The following is a 17,692-nucleotide window of genomic DNA, read 5'->3' as shown; positions in this document are numbered from 1 at the left end:
AAAAAAAAAAAAAAAAAGAAAAAGAAATACTGACATATAATTTGCTTTTTCTAGCGCCAGCTTGCAAGTTTGCTTTTTGAATTGGGATGCACTAGTTCGGCCCTTCAGATCTTTGAGAAACTAGAAATGTGGGAAGATGTGGTCATTTGTCATGAGCGAGCTGGACATCATGGGAAGGTATGTAACCAAAACCCACACGTATGGGTGTGATGCTTCTTTTATTGCGCATCTTCTGAATAAGTTACTGTTTCCAGTCTTTTTCTTCATGCCCTTCACAACTGTTCATCATATTTTTCAGTGCTTCATTCAATATCTTCTTCCAGACTTTGTTTTCTTGTATGATATGTCTGTTTCATTCCATTTGTATTTGTTTGTGTGTGTGTGTGTGTGTGTGTGTGTGAGAGAGAGAGAGAGAGAGAGAGAGAGAGAGAGAGAGAGAGAGAGAGAGAGAGAGAGAGAGAGAGAAATCTCAGAAGTTTCAGGAAGAACAGTAAACTATTAGAACCTATCACATTTTATTTTATTTTCCTTTCCAACTGTTCTTCCATTAATTTTATGTAGATCAACAAACAGAAACTTCAAATGCAAAATGCAAAAAATTCAAAAATTCCTTTTTCCTGTCTGTAGGTTCCCTGTTGTGTAGTCAGCTGTGGGACAGAAGGGAGGTAACTAAGAAGGAGAACAGCTGGGGAGCTCTATTCAGGAAGGTCCAAAGGGTGTGACTGTCCCTCTTGGGGAGGAAGAATTGTCAGATATGTAATGCATATTGGATTCCACCCTTATATTGTGTAATAAGGAAAATGTTGCAATATTTCTATTTGTTGCTAGTGTTGGGCTTTTTTCCTCCTAAATGAACACAACTTAAAAGAATAATAGGGGTGTCAAATGATAACTATCCAACTAAGTATTGAAATCAAATGTCATTGTGAATTGAAATTTAAAGTGGATAAAATGTTATTGTAGATATAGGAAACATAATATAATAGAGAATCAACTACTATTTACTTTGTGCTAAGTACTAAGTGAAATAAGATAGAGAAGAGAATAGAGATCAGAACCAGGTCCTGTCCCATTCCTTTGGTGATACAAGGTAGATAAAAATCAGCAAAAGAAGACAGAGAAACAATCAGACAAATAGGAGGAAGAGCATTGTCTAGGGATGCCTGGAAAAAAAAAGAGAATGTTAAGGAGAAGAGGATGAATGACAGTGGTAAAGGCTGCTTTTCCTATCTTATCCTTAAGGAGGATAAGAATTAAAAATCATGAGACTTGGCAATTGAGAGATCTTTAATAACTTTGGACTGAGAACTTTCAATTGAATGAAGAATCCCAAAGAAGTAGTTAATTGAAAGGGAGTGGAGGCACTTATTTTGGAGGGTCTTCTAAAGGAGTTTGGTCACCATGGGAAGGGGAGAACCAGAACAATAGCAAGGGTGGGTAGGTCAAGCAGGAGATGTTTTTTTTTTTTTAAAGGATAAAGGAGACCTAGGAATGTTTATAGGCATTGAAGAAGGGAGAAATGAAAGGTTAGTGGGAATGGGGTTGATAGAAGGGGCAATCTTCTACAGAAGATGGGATAGAATTAAGAGATGTGTATGTATAGAGGAGTTTGCCTTGGCAAGGGGCAATCTTCTACAGAAGATGGGATAGAATTAAGAGATGTGTATGTATAGAGGAGTTTGCCTTGGCAAGGGGAAGAACCATCTGTAATAGCTCCTGGGGCACTGGTGAAGGTAGAGATGGTGGCAGAAACCACTGTTGGGGGGTCAGGCATCTGGGTAGCTCAGTGGATTGAGAGCCAGGCCTAGAGATGGGAAGCCCTAGGTTCAAATCTGGCCTCAGACACTTCCCAGCTGTATGACCCTGGGCAAGTCACTTGACCCCCATTGCCTAGCACTTACCACTGCCAATACACAATATTGACTCCAATACGGAAGGTAAGGATTTAAAAAAAAAAAAAAAAAGAAAGAAACCACTGGAATATTTGAGATGAACAGGGTAGGGCAGGGAGCTATCTGGGAATGGTCTCATTTTTTTTTTTTTCCGTGAAGTATAGCAAGGCTTTCAGCAGAGAGGTTGGAAGAAGTCCACTTATTCAGCCATTTATGTCTACTTTATAAAAAACTCTTTCTTGACTATTTTAAAGCAAGAAAGTAATAGCACAAATAACCTAAATTACTAAATAATGAAAAATAACTTTTCTTTGAAATGGGCATATGTTTATATCTTCTTAAGTTATTACATGTGTTCTTTAATAGCAAAATCCATTTGTATTACCTGGATATACCAGGTTTTTTTGTTTTTGTTTTTGTTTTTGTTTTTTTTACCCAGGCAGTTGTTTAAGGCGAGTGATGTATCATAGAGAAGACAATCTAGATTTTAAAATTTGCTCTGAGGTACTATAGAATCATATAATTTTAGATTTAAAAAGGGACCCTTATTTTAATGATGAAGAAATTGAGTCTTAGAGCAGTTAAATGACTTGTCCAGTGGTACTTATTGAATCTAGATCTGATTCTCAACTAGATTTCCTTCACTATACCACACATGCTTTTTTGCCTAAGTAGACTACCCACCTTGGTTGGTCAAAGATTAACTGTGTAAAAGTCTCAGTTAGCATTTTAGGTAAATAATGTAAAAATATGAACTTGAAAAAACACCTGGAATTGTTGAGTTAAAAACATAAGATAATTTCCCTCTTCCCATTATGCAGTCATTTGACATTGAAGCAACAAATTTTGAATATTCATTTTTGTACAGTTCTTTGGACATAGTGGGGCTTTATAAATGTTTTTTGAATTGAATGGATCCAATTTTCCCTACTCTCTTTCTGCTTAGGGAAGAGTTTTACTATATATCCTGGTATCTTCCCTTTCCTTTCTCTCCCTCTACCCTCCCCACTTGACTTTTAAAAATATTGAAAACCACCTTCTAAAAAGTAAATTATATTAATGTGTCAGTAAAGCATGTGTTTTACAAATGCACAGGTTTTTTTTTTTTTTTTTTTTTTTTTTTTTTGGTGATCATTAAACAGTTATTAAGTGCCTGCTGTGTGCCTACCACTGTGCTAAGGCTGGGTATACAAAGAAAGACAAAAGACTGTCTCTGCCCTAGAGGAGTTCACAGTCTGGAGGGGGAGATAGCATGTGGAACAATTATGTACAAACAAGCCACACAACAGACAGATAGGAAGTATTCCACAGAATGAAAGCACTAGAATTAAAAGGGCTTAGGAAAGACTTCCTGTAGAAAGTAGGACTTTAGTTTGGACTTGAATGCTAGAAAATATTGAAGTGGAGATGAAGGAGACATTCCTGGAATGGGGGAATAACTAGTGAAAAATACCTGCAATCGAGAAATGAAGTGTCTTGTGGAAGTAATGTAAGGAGACCAGAGTCATTGCATTAAAGAAAGAGAGAATGAATATATTTGAACGTATTGATAGGGGTGAGTTTTAAGAAGGCTGAAGTGATTTGGGAGGTACTATCTTCATGCCTGCCTAGTATGTCTTACCAGAAATTTGATGACAGTGAGGGAAAACATTACCTCTCTAGCTCTGGCTCTAGTCATACTAACAGAGAAGGCAACAAATTGGAGATTGTGAGAATCCCTCTCTTCAAATTTCATCTTTTCCTAATGAATAAAAATGGGGGAAGGGAGAACATTCAGATTTAAGTATCCAGGGCTATGAGTGTTGAAAGCATTGGGATATTTTTCTCTCTCAGGTTGGTCAACTGCTTAATAGGTTTTAAAACTTGTATTAAACTTGTAAGTTTTAAGCTAATTGTGTTTTCTTCAAATTGGAAAAATGGGCCAAAAGGTAGGAAATACTATATTACTTTATAATGCCAAAAGAGAAAGTAATTTGTTAACTGATCAAATTAACAGCCTGCCCAAAACAACATTTCTAATTATTATGATATGTTTTGGACCTTGAATATTTGTGTTGGCAGTTTGTCCTTCAAAAACCAGGCCAGAGCAGACTTTTGTAAGGCACCTAAATGAATTATGCTTTGAGTGGACATTTCACTTACCAGGGCAAAGATTAGTGCTAGAACCTACCACTCAAAAAGAGCTGTGATTGAGAGTGACTATGTGGGGTGAGGTGAAGGGGCCTGGGTACCTTGCACTTTTCACCTTTCAGTTGTTGCTCATACAGCAAGAATTCAGTTCAGGAAGAGCCTGCCTCTTTCCAAAGATGAAAGGATTATGTCTGGCAGCTGTTAGAAGAGAGAGTTGTTCTCTCACTGCTTGGAGTCTTTCCAAGACTTTTAGCTTCATCACAGTGTCCCTAATCGAGTGACTTGCTGGGGAGGATGTGTATCCTGCTTCCCTATGCTAGGGACATCAGTATGGGACCTCTAGTTTTTCCTCTTCTCTGTCAATATCAACAAGGAAGGGAGCACCTGTACATTTCCTCCTCATTACTTAGGACATATAGATCTGACATAGGGGCAGCAATTAGCAATTTTCCTTATCAGAGTTGGATAGCCAGATGGTAGGATTCTTATTCCATCAAGCTGTTGATTCATCACATGGTCCATGGACCATAAAACAGTATCTCCTGGAAACAACAGTTGCTAGAGATGGAACCCTTCACTTCTAAGCTAGCTACAAACTATGCTATTCTTGCCTTAAATACTCTTCTCAGAAAGCAGTTTTCTATAATACACTCTTCCTCAAAGGATTTGGTTGAGGAGTGGACCTTAGCAACCTTAGTCCAAGGAAAGGAGTTTCATTTGTTCAATATGCTATTATTGTTTTCAGTGTGCAGGGCACCATACTTGATGGGGATGAAAAGACTTTTGTCTTTTTTGCAAATAATCCTTGCCCTCAAGTAACTTATATTTCACTGAGGGAAAACAACACATATGTGTATAAGTCAAGACAAAATATATACAAAGTAATATAAAGTAATTTGGTGAGGGGCAGGGAAGATAGCACTAACAACAGAAGGGATCAGGTGGGGTTTCATGTAGGAGGCAGCACTTGAGCTTAGCTTTGAAGGGACCTGGGGATTTGGAGAAGCAGAGGTGAAGAGGGAGTGCATTCTGGGCATGGGGAATGGCTAGTACACAAGTACAGTGTCTGGAGGTGGGATGCTTGAGTCTATAACCATCAAGTAGACTGATTTGTTTGGATCTAAAGTTTGATAAGTATGAAAAAATAGGCTGGATCCAGCGTGTGAAGGGCTTCAAATGCCAGTAATAGCTGTTTCTACTTTATCCTAGAGTTCATAGGTCGCTCTAAAGTTTCTCACCCAGGGCAGTGACATAGTGAGACATCCTGTAAAAAAAGTCAGTTTGACAGATAGATTGGAGAGGGGTGAAATTAGAGACAGAGTGGCCAAGTAGGTAGATATTGCAGTAATGAGGGAGAAGACTTTGAGACTCTGAGATGTTAAATGACTAACTTAAAGTTATAGAGGTGGTTAGTAACAGTCTTAGGTTCTGAAGTGGTCTGCTTCCCTCTCCTCTATCTAATTCATGAGGTCCAGGCAAAATTCTAGTGTTTATATAAATATATATGTATGCATGTATGTATGTATATATGTATATAATTCCTCTAGAGCTGGAAAGGACCTCAGGGGCCATCTAGTAAAACTCTCATTTCACAGGGGAGGAAGGTGATCCCCAAGGAAGTAAGTGCCTAATATCATTCAGGGTGCAAGTGACAGAACCACGAATTGAATCCAGGTTCTAGAACTCTAGAACTTTCCTCTGTTCCATTGTGCTTCCAGACAAAGGGAACATTTCAGCACAAGTAATTAGGATGATGTAATGGAAAGAACATTGGACCTGGAGTTAAAAGATGGGGGTTCAAATTCTGGTTCTCCCACTTTTTTGATTATGTGACTGTAAGTCAATCACATAACCCTAGGGCCTCAATTTGCTGTACTATAAACAAGAGAGGAAAGACTAGGTGATCCCTAAGGTACTTTGCAGCTCTAAAAGTTCTTATTCTCTGTTCTGTGTTTCAAATTCCCACCATTCAGATTGACAATTTACTCTTAATCTCTACCCTCTCCCTGACAGTCTAAGGCCTTAGAAGTGGTCAGAAAGTTCTGTCCTTGTAAATAGAAACAATTTCAATCTGTTGTGTTAAAAGGTGTCAACCCTATTACAATCAAAGAAAGTAATATAATTAGGTTCAAAATATCCTTGTACCATCTGATCTTAAGATTTGACTTGGTTTTTAAAAATACAGGTCCATGGCAAGAAACTTTCAATTACAAACTCCTCAATTTCTCATTTTTTTACAGGAACTATTGAACTTCCTCATCTTTCAATCACTAATATGATCCTGACCTTTACGGATCTTTCTCTTTAAGACTCTTCCTCCAGTAGAGGTCATTATGGTCAAAATGGACAATAAACTGTAGACTCATAGTCACACTTTCTGTTGTTACTAGATTATTCCAGGGAAATAGCAATTTCTCTTTACCTTTTTTTCCAACTTCATGTTCAAGTCATATGTGTAAGCCTACATAAATCAAGAAATCATCCCCTGACAGAGCTCTAGCTCTGTGTTCTAGCCGTGAGGACAGCTTTGTTTTCTCCTAGAAAGGCTTAAGGAGATCAGACAACACCAACAGTTCTTTGCTTCCTTTGGCATTGACTCTGTAGTCAATTTTTTACAAAAGAGCCCTTTCCATCTGGCCAGCAGATTCTATTTCCTTCTGTTAAAAGGAGACAGGCTTCCTCCTCCTTCCCTAAAGTTTTGACCTATTTATTGGGGGGGTAGGGCAAATCTTCAGAAGGACTTTCTTCCATCTCAGAGATCTGTAAGCATCGATCTGGTCCTTTGCACTCAACTGTATTAAAACACATAAACAAAATAAAACTAACCCAAAAGCCATTATTGATTAAAACTAAACTCCTTAAAAAAGTTTTATTATACATTTACATTATTCATTTTAAGATATTCTTCTCTCTCTTTCTGCCCCCCCCCCCCCATGCACTCAGTGAATTTCTCCTTGTAACAAGGAAAAGCAGTTAAGCAGAACTGACATAGGGACCTCATCTGAGAGTCTAGACAATATTCTGTGCCCAAAGTCTTAAACCTTCTCAAGTAAAGGACCTTGGTGCAATATGGACCTAGCTTCTTCCCGAGAATTTCAGTTGATTCTTGTAATCCTACAGTGGCTAATCCCATCATGAACTACCTATGGTCATTCACCTCCATAGGCACCTTTTGGTGGCAATTGATAAGAACAGTCAAAATTTTGTTTTTTGAGAAACTAGAGTTAGTTGCCAAGAAGACTTTTTTCACTTCAAAGAAAATGTTGAGTCCATCCTTTCTCCTTGTGAGAATACAATCTCAGCCAAATCCATTCTCACACCTTTTACATGCCTCTTTGGCCCTCAAGCAAGATCAGGAAGCCTGGAGTGGTTTCATGCTGTTATTTCCCATCTTAATAGAACAAAGGAGTGCAGAGGAATCATTCCTTCAAGGAGAGGATATAGCTTTGGAGAAATTAATAAGCAGCAGCCTTCACTAGTGTTCTAATTTCTTTGTAGTATGGATGTAAACCTTGGTCTTTGAATTACTATATGTCAATGGAAAATGAACTCTAGCAGTTCCTGTCAAGCAGGATGGTAAAGTAGAAAATATTTTGCATCTGGAGTCAGGTGTTCTGGATTCAAATTCTAATTCTGTCATTTACTACCTAGGTTACCTTGAGCAAGTTACAATATCTCTCTGGGTTTTTTTTTGTTTTTGTTTTTGTTTTTTAGTTTTTCATCTATTCAGTGATGAGGTAGCATCTGAAATCTCTTTCACAGCCCTAAATGCATGTTGTTGTGATTCTAAGTTAGAAAATCTGGCAATGGATCATGTGGTTGTCCTCAGAAGACCAACCTAGTTAACTACAAAGAGGTTCATTACCAAAAGGTTTGCTTCCACACTGATTAATTTTTTACTCAGATTTTTAAAAAAATTAAATATTTATTGATACCATATGTTTTTACATCACCTTCATTTTTAAGATGCCTTCCTACCCTACCCATTGAATCTTGTCACCACGAAGGAAAAAGGGGGAAATAAGCAGTGCAGCAAAACTATCCAGTGCATCACTGGAGTCTGACAGTGCATACTGTTCCAGCCCATAGAAACTCACCTCTTAAAAGCAATGGGGTCCATTGTTTACTTTTCTTCTCTAAGTTCATACTTTGTGACAAGTTTACAAAATGAGTGGCATTGTACTTTTTGTTGATGGAGGGAGTAATCTCACTAGTGAAGTCACAGATCTGGCCAAGTATTGAATGAGATTTTCTTAGTCAGATATCATTTAGTGCATTCTCTCTATCTGCAGATCCTCCTTAGGCTTTTAATGTACCTAATTTTATACTGAGATCCATCACCAGTGTTTACTCATCTCCCTAAAAGTGAACTAAGAACAAAAATTAGAGTCATGAGACAAGTTGCCAAAAATTTATTGCGAAAACAGTCTAGTTTGGGGTGTAGGCAGTACTAAGACTTAAAAACCCGATAAATTTTCTGCATATGAGCTCCAGAGACATTGAAGGCATATTCAGTTTTTTATCTTAATGAATAGAGTTTTAGCTCAGTAACCTTTTTTCAGACTCAAAAAAGAAAAAGAATACTTTTGTATTTGCTCTTTGGTAAGTAGCAGCATGTAGTCAGGAATGATATATCTTTTACATGCTCTGAAGATTTCCCGCCACTCACACCTGAGACTTGGCAGAAGCTCTGCATAGGCCTTTACGTTAGTGCAATCAGCCAATGTAAAAGGCACATTTTAGGGGTAATATTTCTAATAGGGGAAAAACACCGTTCCATGAAATATGTACTTTTTGAAGGCCACTAATTGAAAATGAATGTGTAAGTAGAGAGAAGAGAGTTGTTTGGAAAGTAGGTGGCATAAACCGGGAGTGGACTGTGACTGGGAGATGGAGGAAACATATTGCATGTGAATGCTGCCCTTGGGAAAGATCATTCTTTTGGCAAGAGGGAGAGGTGTCAGTATTTCAAGGGGAATGAATTAATTTATCCCAACACGTATATTGGGGTTTAGGAACATTGAAAAAAATTAAAATAGGACATATTACCTTAAGGAGGGCCTCCTCATTTTTTTCTGCTTCTCTACCAGCCACCTCTCAGGGCTCAACATTCTTCACACCCCACAGCTCCTTTGGCCACTAGTGAAATACCTTGCCTCAGCTTTGGTTAATAGCCTGTAGCTGCAGAACTGCAGCCTTCCTCTTCACCTTTGTATGGGACTTCCCTTCTCCTCCCTCCCGTACCCCAAAATCAAAGTAAAATAGTCAAAGAGAGAGAGTAGGGTTTGCTCTTTGAGAGAATTTGAAACCATCTAAGTTTCCTAAATTAATTTTTGATTTGCAGATTGTAAGGGAGAAAAAGGGGTTTTATGGCTTCAGTATATTAAAGATGGTCACCAGAGGATTGAACTATTATCAATCCTCAATTATGAATAATCTCAAATCAAAATGGAAATTTATTTACATGAGAGAAGAGAGAGAGGAATAAAATAAGAATCTATCTAACTAATTAATCCAGGTAGATTTTAACCCTCAGCCGAGGGTTTAAGGGCCTGAGGCCCAGAGGTGAATGGAGCAAACTCCATTCACATAGTCTATAAAAGGAAGTTTCTTAATAGAAGTTCAGGAAGATTCAGTCTTTAAACTCACCATGTGGAACAGTCTCAGTCACGAACTAGCAATGCTCCCTCAGGTCCCCTTCACCAAACCAGAAGCAGCCTCACTCACTCAACTCTCTCTTTTAAAGGGGTCACTTCCAGTCCCTTCCCCTAGCCTGCCTGTCAAATCACAATATATGCTTTCTCATAGAAAGCATAGGGGGTCGTCCGTTGGTTCTGATTCGTTACTCACTCTAGCACATGTGGGTTAGGACCTCCCAGAATTAGAGGTGTTCTCACCTTTGGTGATTAAAGGTGGGCAGTGTAGACTTAACCTAATTATCACAAGATATTCTCTTTTTATGAATAAAATGTAAGCCTCTGGAGGGACAGATAGCATGTGCAGTACAAAAGGACCAAGCCAGGAATACAAACTAACAAAACAGTTAAATAGCGGATAGTATTATTCCAGCTATGCTTTGGGGTCTTTGTATAGAGGTCCACATTCCTGTGAAATATTTAGGCCCATGCTGAGAGCCAAAATGATTCCCAATTTGGCCCTGTGGAGAACATGTGGCTCTAGATTTATGCTGTCTCTTTGTGGGTAAGTTTTTGTTTTGTTTTGTTTTTAAAACCCTGACCTTCTGTCTTAGAATCAATACTAAGTATTGGTTCCAAGGCAGAAAAATGCTAAAAGCTAGGCAATGGGAGTTAAGTGACTTGTCCAGGGTCACACAGCTGGGAAGTGTCTGAGGCCACTTTTGAACCCAGGACTTCCTGGCTTGCATCTCAGGCCACTGAGCCACCCAGCTGCCCCCTTGGGTAAGTGGTTTTCAATGAGGAGGGTCTTGTGGATTCTAGGGGGAAGTGCATTGGGGCAGGTGCACGGACATATTTAATTTGGGTCATGAGTTGGCTCTAAGTTGTTGACATGCAAAAACTTTCTTGGGCAAGTTGATTTTAAAAATCTGTATCTGAATCTGTGATTACATTTTGGCTTTTAGTTCTCAGAGTGAGTGAAGCCAAGTGGGATGGGAGCTAGGAATGTTTCATAGATAAGATAAAATTTAATAAAGTTTGGAAGGGGAGGCAATGGGTTTTGTGGAAAGACTTTTTTATGCTAACACTTATTCGTCCCATTTTTATAAATTTCCTATCATTTTCATGTTTTAAAATAATGCTTTTCATTGAAAGTGAATAAAACTGATTTGAAAGGGTTGCTTCCCCTGGGCCTGTAGTCCCAACAGGCAGTAGTAGACAGTGAGAACCTACAGTGGTGGCAACAGGACTTGGAAAAGTGAGGAGTCTGAAGTGTGAGGTGTAATACAGCCTAACATAGCAGCACATCCCACCCCACACACCTCACAGCCCAATACAATAAAACAAAACATAATACAGATCTCTTTTTGGTACCTTTTGGGTATTCTTTTTTATTTTTTTTTTTTTGACAGCTACAGACTGAATTTATTTTATATTTAAAGAGAAAAGATCTAAAAATCTTTTAAGCTCTAAATAATAAATAAAATGAAAAATGAGATCTAAAATGTTCACTTATCATTCTCTTTTTCTGTTCTACACTTTGTGTGTTCTTACAAACTATCCTCCCAGGCTTGGAATACAATTGCTCCTTCTCATTGTCCCTCTGAATCCTTATCTTCTTTCAAGGCTTATCTCGGGTGCCTTCTGCTCCCAGGAAAACTTTACTGCTAGCTGCAGTTATTATTTGCTCCCTCCTCCAGTTATTCTGTATTTACTCAGGCATATTTGTGTTGTATTGCCCCAATAGAATAGTAGCTCCTCGGGGCCAGTCAATGATTCTTTTTTGTTACTACCTTTTGCCAAAGGAGATGCTTAATGAATGCCTGTGGAATAGGATTCCTTTGGAGAGGAGCTGTGTGTGTATTGTGTGTTTGTGTGTATTGTGCGTGTATGTGTGTGTGCTGTAACATTTTGCAATGCAATATGAAAATCGAAATGATTGACAGCTGTTTAGAACTTGGAATGAGCTGAGCGAGGCTGAGCCCAGCAGGTGCAAATTCAGTTGATGGAAGAGGTATAAAAGGAGGATTTGAACTAAGACAGAGATCTCAGTTTTGAGAGAGGGATTGGTAGGAGGTCTTAGTTGGGCTTGGGTAGGCTGAAGGTCAACTTGAGATACCAGCAACTAGCACTAATCACTTCCATAACATCCTAATTCTAGTTCACTCATTGAGAAGAGGCATCATCATTTACCATCAAATAACCTGATTCAGATTGAAGCAATTTGGTTCTGCCAGGCTGGAAACTGGCAAACTAACTGCCAACAACTAACAAGCTTTAATACCCTGATTACCCTCAATTCATATACCATTTTGTCATCAATAGCTTAGGCCAAGGATCTCCTATACCCCTCTTCCCATCATTTCCCTGCTCCCTCCCTAAACCTGTTGTCATTAAATCTTTAAACTTACCTAAAGTGAATGTCATCTTTATCTTAGGGATTAGTGAACAGATTCCTTTCAACTGTAAAAGGTTTAAATCGTAGTCAACTAGCATTATTCATATTGAGCCAGGATAGACAGTTAGAAGCAGCTGTGTGTTCTTAACCACAGATACTTTGTTTGACTGTCTGTTCTGGGACACTGTTATACTGAAGTTGGGTGTAGTAGATTCACTACAAATATTCCTGTGGAGTCCCTTGTGTTTCACTACCACAACTTGTGTGTTAGTTACACTTAGGGATCTTCCACACTCATTCAACTTCAACTCCTCATAACATCAGGCACATATAATAGAGAGAGAGAGATAGAGAGAGAGAGAGAGAGAGAGAGAGAGATAGAGAGAGAGAGAGAGAGAGAGAGAGAGAGAGAGAGAGAGAGAGAGAGAGAGAGAGAGAGAGTGAGTGTGTGTGTGTGTGTGTGTGTGTACGCAAATATATGTATTTCTATTTCTCTGTGCGATGGTCATGAAAATACTTGTGCTCCCACTGAATTGTGAAGCGAACTCTTATGTGACTCTAAAAATATAAGTAGTTATTATTTTTATTGTTTCTGTACCTTTACTACAAGTACAAATATTTGGGTAGAGGCTATAAGGATGATATTAGAAATTAAGTCTTGTTATATATAAGAATAAACAGAGCCAGCCACCAAAGTTATGATAGAAGGGAGAGAGAGAAAGTCTGTGAGGTGAGACTCTCTTCTATCTCTCCCTTCCCGCTAAATATGCACTGCCGAGACTTCGAGGGAGTGTCACCCTGAAACTGGGTGACCTGGATGATTGTGCCACCCCACAGAAGTTGGGGATGAGGCTTCTCAATTAAGATGAGGAATTGGGTACCCCAATCCGATTCTGAATGAGGGTGGGGCTCACACAAGCCTCCTCCGAGGTCAGTCAACTTCACAGCGGGTGGTCTGGCTCCAAGATGGAGGCAGCCAGACCAAGCTGTGATTCCCCTCCCCCTCGTCTCTCAGGCACTCTGGAATGCTGTCTGACTAATGAATGGCTTTTATTAATCACAATTCAGGAATTGGGGAAAGGGGTGAAGGGCAGAGGGATTTGGGGTACCCTTTTCTCTATTTCTATGGGGTCTGTTACTTGGGTAGGAACCTTTGGGGTTCCCACTCCTAAGCATTTCCCCTCGCCTCTTCTCTTTCAGTTTTTATTTCTATTTCCTATTTCTATTCTTTTCTATAATTGCAAGTCAAACCGGAAAGGGTCTCTCAGCAAGGTTGGGTAATGGGGGATGAAGCCTAAGAGATTGCTCCCAAAATGGAGTCCCCAAAACTTAGCTTACTCAATGATTGAAGTCTTGCTGGATAGAAGCGATGGGATGCCTTTGACCAGGGAATCAGGGTTTCAGTGTCCAAAGAAAAATCCTCAGGAAGCCCTCAGGACTGGATCCGAGCTGGAATGTCCACCTCCTTCCTCTCCCAGTCCTCTGCCCGAAGCCCTTCTCCTCCTTCTTCCTCTGGACAATACTCAGAATTCCCTCTCTGGTCCCAACTGTCAGTAACTGTCACCAATGGCCTTCTAGCTCTTTTTGTTCTATCCCCCATCCTTACATATATTAGTTTATAGATAAGAAGTAGAGAAGTTGGCTTGAGAATTGGAGTTTGAAGCAGATACAAGGCTGGAAGACAATGTGGTGGTGAAAATGATTTAGAGGAAAATCCTGTTCAGTGGCTGTTGGACTATAATAACAATGACAGCAACAATAATAGTAGTTAGCATTTATATAGCACCTACTGTATGCCCAGCACTGTGGGAAGAGCTTTACATAGGTGATCCATTTGATCCTCACATCAACCTTTTGAGGTAGGTGGTATTAGTATCCTCATTTTACAGTTGAGGAAACCAAGGCAAACAAAAGTTAAATGATGTGTCTAAGGCCACATTGCTAGTATCTGAGGCCAGATTTGAATTCTGGTCTTTCTGACACCAGCCTATCCTCTGTACTACCTTTTTGCCTTTTCATCTTTGAGGTGTCTGTGTATGCTGAGATTCTGTGTTTCTGTCTGTGACAAGTTAGCCACAATTCCCCTAGAAGTATCCTTTCCACATAACAGAGGTTAGGGTGCAGCACCCCCATGATATGGAAAATCCCCATAAAATTTTTTTGCCCTTCCTTTGTACAAAAGAAGTCTGAATTTTCTTTTTCTTTCATGTAGTATTTTACAGCAAAATTAATTGTTTATATTTGTGATACTAAAAGATAAACTATGTTGATAACCCTATGATATCATACATATATTTTATGCATTTCTGAGTTTTTACACTTTTTTCTGCATGATCTGTGACTTCCTCAAAATTCCACTTCATTTGTTATGCCAACCCATAATGGATCAAACGTGTGATGGAGAAGGGGTGATGTGGAAGAAACTCTGTATTTCACACATCTCTCTTCCCAATCTGCCTGGCTGGGGTGACTTCTCTTGGTCAGAGCAGGCACTTAATTTCCAAACAAAGGAGTCGACTTTTTTCTTCTTTCTCCCTGAGCCATAAGTGTTAAGGAAGGGTAGTTGTTTTTCTTTATGGCATTCATCTCTAATTCAGTCTGCATCCAAGATGTTATATTCTGTTGGGTACGGATTCTTAAGAAACCAATAAAAGTTTGGAAACATGTGGGATTACTCTATGATTGAGTAATGTATTATATGCTTTAGATGGGCTATTGATTTCCTTTATTAAGCAGTTGAATTATTTCTATTACTCTCAGGCAGAAGAAATCTTAAGGCAAGAATTAGAGAAGAAAGAAACACCATCTTTATATTGTTTGCTCGGGGATGTGCTTCGAGACCACCATTACTACGACAAGGCTTGGGAACTGTCCAAACATCGGAGTGCTCGTGCCCAGCGTTCCAAGGGACTCCTTCATCTTCGCAACAAAGAGTTCCAAGAATGTGTGGAGTGCTTTGAACGTTCCGTGAAGATTAATCCCATGCAGGTCAGAAAACAGATAGAATCCCACCTGTTTTTTTTTTTTTTTTTTGTGGATTTATGCTTTTTTTTTAAATTTTTCCCTTGACTCTTTGTGAATCAGTACAATTTTCTCTTCCAGATGACTAAAGGGGATTAGTCTTTAAGATAACAGGACTCAGAACATTTCTCTCATCTTTTAGCATAAATATCCTAGAGCTAAGATGGGTTTCCTTTGTGTACTACAAGTTACCTCATTTCCTACATCACTGTTTCTTCTGAACCTCATCTGTCCCATCCCAGAATTCAGCTGATAACATTTATTTTGAGGTGGGGTAGAGGATGGGAATGACTTTTTTAAAGCAAATATTTTTAGGAAAAATGAGAATCATGAACAAGAACACAAGTCACAAGTGGCCCTGCAAGTAGTTGCTTTGATAATTAACTGGTACAGGGAAGAAAATATCATTGTTCCTTAGGAAATCCTGGTCACAGAATGTGAGAGATGAGAGTAGCCTTAGACATCATCCATGTCAGCTGTGCTGTTTTTGCATTAAGGGAATAAGCATAAGTATTTATTAAGCACTTACATGCAAAGTACAAAGCACTTCTCCTATGATCATATGAGAAATCTGAGGCCTAGAGAACTGAAATGATTTTCCCAAAATCATACAGCAAATAAATTATAGAACTGGGATTCCAATCCAGATCTCTTGGCAGCCAATCTGACATTCATTCCATTATGAATTATGTTTGTGTATTTTAGACAAATTGTTTCAGAAGATTTAGAATGCTTATTTAAGAGAAAGAGTCCAATAAGTGAGCAGAAAGGATATTTAGGGAGGGGGGAGATAATGCTTTTACCAAGAAATGAGATTCATTTGCAGTTATTTTAACTTGAGATTTGTGATTTTGTTAGTGGAGTTAGTCTCTGTGACTTTGAGCCTTGAGAACTGCAAGAAGAATTGAGAAGCCAGTTGACTTGCCCAGTGTCCCATGGCCATTTATGTCAGAGGCAGGATTTGAATACAGAGCTTCCTGATTCCAAAGCCGGTCTTCTAGCATCCATGCCATCTTCTCTCTCCAGATCACCATTTATTAAGCTTCTCTAGGAGAGTGGGAGGGTCTTTGAAGGACATAGAGTCAGAAGTTCTGTATTAAAGAACAGATTAGAACACTTCATGCCCTTTGTGGTGTAAGCATTGAGAAGTGTTATTAGCAGAATTTGTACCTTTGACAGCAATACAACAAACATTTTTTCTGTGTGTCTGGTACTATGTAGGTAGTATAGAAGGGGTACAAAGACAAAAAAAGCAGTTTCTGCCTACATTTTACTGGAAGAATATCTACAAAGATGAGTAAGTACAAAATATGAACAAAAGAAAATATAAAGTTGTGACTGGCAGTCTTTAAAAGTTGGTTGGAACAGAGAGGAAAAAGTCACAAAGTCCTTAGATAGCAAATGAGGGAGAAAAACAACACAAAAACTAGAACTTAATGACACTTGAATTTAGATATCTGATTCATACTTAGAAGTTTGTTTTTATTCATATCATGCCTTAACTTTTATGTCTTTTGTTAATAAAATATTTAAAAAAAAGAACAGAGAGGGTTGGTTATGTGTTAAGTTTTTGGCCGTTTCTATTCAGTCCATTCCTAAAATTTTACTCATTAGCCCTATGTTACCTTAAAAAAGTATTGCCATTAGGAAAGAAATAAATGAAACAATCATTTATTAAGCACCTAGTATAGTACACATATTATCTCATTTGATCCTTAGAACTATCCTGGGAAGTAGGTCCTTTTTTGATCAGATGAGGAAACTGAGTCAGAATGAGATGAAATGACTTGCCAAGGCTTACTCAGCTAAGTGTCTTGTGGCCAGATTTGAACTCAGTTCTTCCTGATTGCAGACCTAGAGCTCGGTCTATTACACCACCAGCTGTCTTTAATAAGTTATCTATGATTTCAGCGTGATGTGAAGAAAAAATCAAATCACTTCAAAGACCTTATTCTTGTATCTCCTAAGCCAGTGATGGGCAAACTTTTTAAAGAGGGGGCCAAAGGAAATGCTCATCTGTCAGTTTCTAAGGCAACTCTTTTGAAGTTTCATTGTATTGTATCCTATTCATTGTATTCTTCAGATTAGGAATAATTTCGAGTGGCTGGATAGAACATTTCAGGGGGCCCCATCTGGCCCGTGGGCAGTAGTTTGCCCATCACTGTCCTAAGCTAATTCAGGCAGTGTTTGTTTCCTACTTGTGAACTGACTTTTCAGTTACAAATAATAGTCATCATCAAATATACTTAATAGATCAAATATTCTTTATAAATGTGTAGATAAAGAATTTCAGAGGAGATGAAATTTGAGTATTTGCCACATGATCTTAGAATTGGAGTGTTTTCCAATCCTTCCTTCCTTCCTTCCTTCCTTCCTTCCTTCCTTCCTCTCTTCCTTCCTTCCTTCCTCCCTTCCTCTCTTCCTCTCTTCCTCTTTTTCTCTTTCTTATTTCTTAATGACTTGATGTTTTTTCTATAAGTTTGGAGAAGAGAGAAAGGTAAAAGGCCTTTTTAAAAAAATTTAAGAGATGAGAGAACTCAGTAAGTGTAGGGTTGAGGAGGGGAGGGAGTAAGATAGCAAATGAATGACTAGACCAGTATGGCCAAAGGACTGAG

At 38.7% G+C, this 17,692-nt stretch overlaps 1 protein-coding gene across 1 annotated transcript in view; it reads left to right on the top strand.

Annotated features, from left to right (window-relative positions):
• The window catches only part of TTC27 (tetratricopeptide repeat domain 27), a 244,492-nt gene that overhangs the window by 149,849 nt on the left and 76,951 nt on the right, over positions 1-17,692 (top strand). The window contains exons 12-13 of the mRNA XM_044663689.1: positions 55-177; positions 14,817-15,044. Of these exons, the coding sequence (XP_044519624.1) occupies positions 55-177; positions 14,817-15,044 (351 nt within the window). The remainder of the gene's footprint in view (positions 1-54; positions 178-14,816; positions 15,045-17,692) is intronic.

The sequence above is a fragment of the Gracilinanus agilis genome, chromosome 2 (genome assembly GCF_016433145.1).
Source record: "Gracilinanus agilis isolate LMUSP501 chromosome 2, AgileGrace, whole genome shotgun sequence".
Classification (NCBI taxonomy): domain Eukaryota; kingdom Metazoa; phylum Chordata; class Mammalia; order Didelphimorphia; family Didelphidae; genus Gracilinanus; species Gracilinanus agilis.
This window is presented reverse-complemented; position numbering and strand designations above follow the sequence as displayed.